General features: G+C 35.7%; 1 protein-coding gene across 1 annotated transcript; it reads right to left on the bottom strand.

Annotated features, from left to right (window-relative positions):
- Window positions 1-2,796: 2,796 nt before the first annotated feature.
- On the bottom strand, window positions 2,797-4,026 carry LOC138876233 (uncharacterized). The gene is made up of 3 exons (XM_070155138.1): window positions 3,679-4,026; window positions 3,347-3,431; window positions 2,797-3,206 (listed from the first exon to the last, which is right to left on the bottom strand). Exons 1-3 carry the CDS (start codon window positions 4,024-4,026, stop codon window positions 2,797-2,799), a joined length of 843 nt encoding a protein of 280 aa, XP_070011239.1.
- Between the last annotated feature and the right edge of the window lie 3,819 nt (window positions 4,027-7,845).

The raw sequence follows: 7,845 nt of genomic DNA, 5'->3' as shown, positions 1-7,845 counted from the left end.
TTCAATCTAAAAAGTTTAAGAACTCTTATTAAATTTAGCTTTAGGCCTTTAGGCCATTAGTTTTATTGAGACACTCTTGCATTCAGCTTAACAATAACAAGTTTACTGCATTCTTTAATTATATAGGAGTTCCTTCAAAAGTCCTTACATGAATCATCTCTTTCACTAAGGTTGAATATTTATCCCATCATACTCCTTTTATTTAATTAGCTTCCAAATATTGTTACAACCTTTATATTCTTCGTAGAGCATGTTTCATGCGAATCGAACAAATTAACAACTTGATATATAAACAAAAGTTCTGCAATATGATTGTCTACAATAACTCTAAATCCTCCAAGTTAAGAGGGTCTTTAGCCTGGAGTACATCAAAACATACTACTATCATATTTTGACCAACTGCACCTTAAAGATTCATAAATGAACAACCTTAGAAGTGTTCATAATTCAACAGTTGGTGATCATACTTGTTAGTAATTTGTAAACTAATTCTGAAAAAAAATAGAATAACATATAAACAGAAAATGTAAAGACACAAAAGTTAATCCGAGCCCACTGAATTTATAGTGTTTTCTTAAGGAATTTAATCTCCTCCTAGTACCCAAAGTTATGGATTATTTCCTCCCAGGATAGAACGAATCACACACTGGTGTAGTGGTACTTCAAACCCCAGTGTTTTAGCGAACACAAAGTTCGGTAGCAAATCACACTTACTGTTGCTTTCTTTGAAGTTAAAACAATGCATAAGAAGGAGGAGAAACTCAGAAAACCGTGTGAAAAATTTGAGAGAATGGACTTGTATTTATAGCCAATGTTGGGCTGAAATTTGAAGAGGTGCATAGTTAATTTTCTGTTAACAAAACAGAAAACGGAAATTGGAAACGGTTGGATTTTAATATTAATATTGTTGGATTTAAAATCCGAATCCGAATACGAATTCGAAGCCGAGCGGCGACGACGACGGCGGCACAAGGCTTGCCTTCTTCTCAACTCTCACAAGGCTTGCCTTCTTCTCAACTCTTTAAGAGCTAGAAGAAGAGCAATTGCTTATATACCCATTAAAAACCTCTTCCTCTTCCAATATGGGACAATGTTCCTTCATCGGGGGGGAGGGGGAGAGAAACTTAAAATTTCACTTAAAAATTTTATTTCCCCCATTTTCCATTCACCTCTTTTAAAGCCATATTATACTTAAAACCCCAACAATACTCACTATTGGCATGCTCAATTTCTACTGAATTCCTCAAATTCAGAAATTTCAAGCAGCCAACAGTTCTTCACAAAACACTTTGTCATCTGATTCTTGGTCATAATCAGAAAGTATGAAAGTGTACATAGTTCTAAATGTTAAGGGGTACTCTAATAAAAGCCATTTTGGAAAAGAAAGGTTAGCATTTACTGAAGCTGACTTTGGCTACTACAACAAGAAAAAGAAATGAATACTAAAAAATACACTTGCCTGAAGTAAGTAAATTGTTGTCTAATGATTTCATAACTTAGCTATATATTATAAAATTGGAAAAGAAAATATAGCAGCAGAAACAATCAAACAAGATACCAGACCTCAAATGAAAATTGTAAACAGGATTGCAAAGATGTAAAATTTGCTCAGGAAAATAAATATCTCCAGAAAGTAATGTGAAGTAATGCATACCAGTAAAAAAACTCATTAAGATTAAGTTTACTTGACATTGAGGCAATTTGAATCAATTTAAATAATGGCATCAAATACTAGCTTTTGTAACTAGAAGCAGGAAGAACAACTAAATTAGCAATCCAAAGTTCCAAAATAGTAGATACTTAAAGCCTTAATTAATCTTTGACAATGAGAATTTTGAAGGCAACAAACAAAGATTTTGAAGATCAATAACTTCATTAGTTACGAAGTAATTTTTTACAAATTCTAAATATCGACAAAACCATCTTCATTTCGTGCTAGTATGTGATATTATAAAGAATTCTCGAATTTTTATTAGTAAACATGTAGAAATTGTTGATTAGCTCAGCCATGGTGAATGAGAGAGAGAGTTTTAGAGAAGATTGAGAGAGAAACAACTCCGCTGATAAGCTCTGATGTACAGAGACAAAATGAAAAATAAAATCTCTATATACTTACAAACATTTTACTCTTTTATATACTAACCGACTCACACTGACATATTAACTGATTCAACTAACTCTTCTCTACTTAACTTAACACCTAACTGACAGTTGTATCACCACTAACTTCTACACTCCCCCTCAAGCTGAGGGATAAATACATGTTCTTTATTCCCAGCTTGTCCATCAGATAGTCATGTTGTGGTCTGGGCAGGCTCTTTGTAAGTAGATCAATAAGTTGTTCTTTAGTCCTAATGTGTTGAGTCTGAATATTCCCTTCTTGAATCTATTCTCTTACAAAGTGACAATTAATATGTATATGTTTTGTTCTTTCACGAAAGATAGAATTAGCTGCAATTTGAATGACAACTTTACTATCACAGAACAACCTAACTGGTACATGTACCTCTCTTCCCAATTCCTTGAATAGACCTATCAGCCATGCAATTTCTGCTACAGTAGCAGCCATACTTCTAAATTCAGCTTCACCAGAACTTCTGGACACAGTTTCTTATTTCTCAGATTTCCACGAAATTAAGGCATCACCAAAATTTACTACATCACCAGTAATTGATTTCTGTGTCTCAACACAAGCTCCCCAGTCTGAATCACAGCTAGCTTCAAAGTGTTGTCAGCTGGCATGAAGAGACCAAGTCCAGGTGCATTCTTGATGTATCTGACCACTCTCATGGCTGCTTACATATGATATTGCTTTGGTGCATGCATATGTTGGCTGAGTACTTGGACAACAAATGATATGTTTGGCCTGGTCATAGTTAAGTATAGTAGCCTGCCAACAATCCTCTGATAACCACCTTTATCCTCAAGTTTCTGATCATCAGCATCTGTCTTATTATTTACAACTCTGTCAAATTCTATAGAAGTGAGTTTGTGATTGAACTCCAAAGGAGTTCCAATAGGTTTAGCCCCTGCTAGCCATGTTTCTAAGACAAGTTCAAGGGCATATTTTCTCTGGCATATGTGAATTCCCTTTTCTGGCCTGGAGAATTCAATCCCCAAGAAATACTTCAGTTCTCCCAAGTCCTTCATCTTGTACTTGTTCTGAAGGTCCTTTCTAACTTGCTGAATGAGTGCTAAGTTACTACCTATGACCAAGAGATCATCTAACATAAACAAGAACAATGACCAGCTCTTTTTCCTTCCTTTTTGTAATAGAGAATAATCATAGTGTGACTGCACAAATCCCATATCAGTCAGGGCCTCTGTCAGTTTTAAGTTCTATTACCTATGCCCTTGCTTGAGGCCATAGAAAGACTTGTGAAGCTTAAGGCCTTCTTGTACTCCCCCTGGCTTGAAAAGCCATCTGGAATCTGCATGTAAATATCCTCAACAAGATCTCATCGTAGAAAGGCATTGTGGACATCCATTTGAAAGATGTACCAACTGGAGGCTGCAACTAGAGCCACCACTGTTTTTGGCTACATGAGAGAAGGACTCCTTGTAGTCAAGACCCTCTTGTTGACTACAATTTTTAGCAACCAGTCTTGCTTTGTATCTTTATACCTCCCAGTAGACTTGTACTTCACTTTAAAACACTCATTTGCATACTATGGGAACCTTATCAGGTGGTCGATCAACAATAGACCAAGTCTTATTGTCCTCCAAGGCTGAAATCTCAGCCTTCATAGCATTCACCCACTGTGGATCCTTGCTTGCTTCAGCAAATGTCCTGGGCTCAAAAACAACAGAATATGCAACAATAGAACCTATATAATCAGAAGACAATTGATCATAGTTCACATGCTGAGCTATTGGATAGGCACAAGTGTACTGCTTAGTGTGCACTACATAGTCTTGCATCCAGATAGGAGGTTTGGACACTCTGAAAGACTTTCTCAGAGGTGGATGAGAGGCAGGAGAAACAACAGTGCTGCGTACACCAGTGGACTGAGAAGGAGAAGGCATCTCACATATAGCTCAGCCATGTTTATTAGCTCAGCCATGGTGAATGAGAGAGAGAGTTTCAAAGAAGATTGAGAGAGAAGCTCCATTGATAAACTCTGATGTACATAGAAAAAAATGAAAAATAAAATCTCTATATACTTACAAACTCTTTACTCTTTTATATACTAACCGACTGACAATGACATATTACCTGATTCAACTAACTCTTCTCTACTTAACTTAACAACTAACTGAGAGCTGTATTACCACTAAATTCTATAGAAATAAGCAAGCAAATCAAAATTGCCCACTGCAGAATATTTTGCAATGGGTTTAAATTATATTGGAATAAATTTGTATAAATCGGTTTGGACTAGAAATGAAGGTTTTACATCCTTGACAGAGATGAAAATAAAATATTTTTTGTTCGGATATCCTTTATGAAATGTCATTTCTATATTAGCACGAAATGTAATGGTCACATTATGTTTAAACTAAACTATTGTTTGGTTTTGCTTGCATTAAATGTTTTTATATGCTACTAGCTAACTACAACAATTTTAGTAGTGGTCTTGCTTCTTCCTTCTTTTTTTTTTTGGCTTTTACAAATGCAATAAACTAATGTGTCATGACCCAAAATTCAACTAGTCGTTATGGCGCCTAATTCCACCCGCTGGGTAAGCTAATTAACAACTGTCCAATTTCAATGAAATTTAGTAAGATAATTAAGTAAAAGAAAATATTTGAATCCTATACATTTTTCAAGGACTAGTAGTACAAATCATGAGCTTCTAAGATTAGAATTTACAAAGCTAGCATGAAATAAATATATCATCTGTTTGAAAAGTACATAAACAAATTTTTATATTCAAAGGCTACCATGAACAAGAGGTAGCTACAACTGGAACGCAAGTACGTCTTCAATTCCAGCTCCCGTCAATTACAACAACATCAACAGCCAACATCTGCACGCAAGGTGCAGAAGTGTAGTATGAGTACAACCGACCCCATGTACTCAATAAGTAACAAACCTAACCTTAGGATGACAGTAGTGACGAGCTGGAACAACGATCGGGTCCAACAACAATTCATAAAAATGCAAAGCGAGTAATAAAAGAAGTAACTCAGATATAAAATGCTCAGCTTTTTCATAGTTTCCCGAAAAATAGTTTCTCTTTTCAAGTATATCAAAGAAAACCCAAATCCTTTACTGAAATCGTCGAAAATATGAGTAAGTTTGAAAACTGTAATATTTCCCAAAAATCCTTTCAACAATATATAAGATGTTTTATTTTCTTTCGAGATAGCAAGTGTAAAATACCTCTCTATGCCCATTCAATATGTGTGAGAAGTCATGAATGACGTGTTACCATACAACATAAGGAAAATCATCTCTATGCCTATATGTCATGTGTGCATGTCAATACAATGTATCTCAGAGATGAACTCATGTACTTACACTCTCAAAGTACTCAATCTTACTGCCTCACACTTTCCACTCATCATGATCAGTTACTCAATACCGTATATGGCCAATTCGGCCTAAGGAAGATCCATCCTGGAATATATACATCAACTGACCATCCGTCACTCAGTTCTGAGTAGGGTCAAATCCAGCCTGTGAAAAGATCCATCCCTAGGTATATAAATGATTCGGACAAGATTCATGTCCCGGGAAGATCCATTCCTCAATATAATCAATTGCGCCCATTGGGGGTGTGTACAGACTCCAGAGGGACTCCTTCAGCCCCAGCGCTATCATAAATCAGTATAACTGCTACGACGTGCAGTCCGATCCCATAAATGTCACTCATATTAAGGCCATCGGCCTCACTTATTCATCAATATCTCTAGTCTTTTGGGCTCATAATGCCATAAAACTAGCCCAAAATGATGATATGATGTGTCAACAAAATGGCAACAAAGACTGCGATATGATATGCATATGAATGCGTATGACTGAGTATATAAAGCAATGAAAGCAGATAACTCAACAATGAAAATGACCTCACTGAGTCCCAATAGAATAAGCATGTATCCTAGACATGGTTTCTAACATGGATCACAGCTCAATAGCTCAAGTACGTAGAAATTTCATGGTTACAAGTAAGATCGGGTAACTATATAGTACCACAGAAATAGCGGAGTCACAAATCACATGGTGCACGCGCACACGCCCGTCACCTAGCATGTGTGTCACCTCAATACCAAACACATAATACGTAACTCGGGGTTTCATACCCTCGGCACCAAGTTTAGAAGTGTTACTTACCTTGAACAAGCCAAATCCAATATTCAGCAAGCTAAACGATGCTCCAAAAATGCCATTTCGCGTGTACTGACCTCCGAACGGCTTGTAACTAGAGCAACTCAAATACATCAAATAATGCCAAAGAAAACAAACCCAATCGATAAAGGTCAAAACCTTTAATCAAAATCCCAATATCGACCAAAAAGTCAAACCCGGACCCGCGCTTCGAAACCCAACAAAACTCACAAAATCCGACAACCCATTCAATTACAAGTAACCATACTAGTTTTACTCAAATCCAGCTCCAAATTGATGTTCAAAACTAAAAAAATTCACTTTATGAAATTTTAGACAAAATCCTCAAATTTCACTTTGAAATCATCAATCAAATGCCCAAAACGAAGATGGATTCATGAAATATAACCAAAATCGAGAATAGAACACTTATCCTAATCCATATGGTGAAAATCGCCTCCAAAAATTATCCAAATCCGAGCTTCCCAACTCAAAATATGACCAAATAAATAAACCATCGATATTAAATATTTTTGCCCAGTTGTTCTATCTCGTTTTACGTGCCAAACCATCTCAAAACTCGCTTTTGATGCCTTCAATAGATTCCTTATAAAATTTCAGTCAAGTTAGGCTTTTGAATCACTCTACTTGACCTTATAATAAAGGAGATATGTTAGTTTCAATATTTGAAAATAGTGCAGATTTTTAAATACGAAGTCAGTGGCAATTTCGTAATTAATCTGAAAAATCTGACAACCCAATTCTTAGTAAAATGATCATAAAATCCTTATACGATGTTCAAATCGACGATTCTTTTTGCTATGACTCCGTAACTACGATATGGATCTAATGCTTCAATCGAAACATAAATCGGATCTCATTTGTTTAATGTGATACCATTTATGCTTGAAGAAACGACGTCGAAACATAAGAAAAACGAGTGCAACATTGTCTAAACCTATCTGAAACTCACCCGAGCCTTCGGGACCCCGTACGAACATACCAACAAGTCCTATAACATAACACGGACCTACTCGAGGCCTCAAATCACGCATAACAACATCAAAACGACGAAATGCACTTCAAATCAAACTTAATGAGCTTTCAAACTTTCCGCTTGCAAAAAGTCGCGCCGAAACATATCAAATAAACTCGGAATGAACTCAAATTTTGCACATAAGTCCTAATACATCATATGAAGCTACTCGTGCCCCCAAACTACTAAACAAAGTGTAAATACTCAAAACGATCGATCAGATCGTTACATAATGTAATATATTGGTTTGGTTTTTTAAAGCAAGTAACCGACTCGAATCAAGCCATGGACACTTTGGATTTTCTTTTTTGTTTTTAACTTTATCTTTTTAGTTCTCACTTCTATAATTAGCTTTTGAAATTCAGTAAAGTATAATGTGCATTATTTTAACATTTTATCAGAGCAATACATATACAGTTGTATTCGAATAATTTCACATTTTTAAAGTGAGCTGTAGTGTTCTTATATGGTATTAGGAATTCATACCATTTATATTCGCTTTTCGGGTTGACTTAGACTAAAGTCTATCATTTTTTAC

This window comes from Nicotiana sylvestris, chromosome 8 (assembly GCF_000393655.2).
Source record: "Nicotiana sylvestris chromosome 8, ASM39365v2, whole genome shotgun sequence".
NCBI lineage: Eukaryota > Viridiplantae > Streptophyta > Magnoliopsida > Solanales > Solanaceae > Nicotiana > Nicotiana sylvestris.
The sequence above is the reverse complement of the archived record's forward strand: the minus strand, read 5'-3'. Positions and strand labels throughout refer to the sequence as shown.

What these genes read in the sequence shown, in the direction of transcription:
- LOC138876233 (XM_070155138.1), bottom strand. Translation starts at nt 4,026, where the DNA reads ATGCCTTCTCCTTCTCAGTCCACTGGTGTACGCAGCACTGTTGTTTCT. An exon ending in TTGATCGACCACCTGATAAG is followed by an intron (nt 3,432 to 3,678) that starts GTTCCCATAGTA and finishes ATTTACATGCAG; the next exon opens with ATTCCAGATGGCTTTTCAAG. An exon ending in GGCCTCAAGCAAGGGCATAG is followed by an intron (nt 3,207 to 3,346) that starts GTAATAGAACTT and finishes TCTTGGTCATAG; the next exon opens with GTAGTAACTTAGCACTCATT.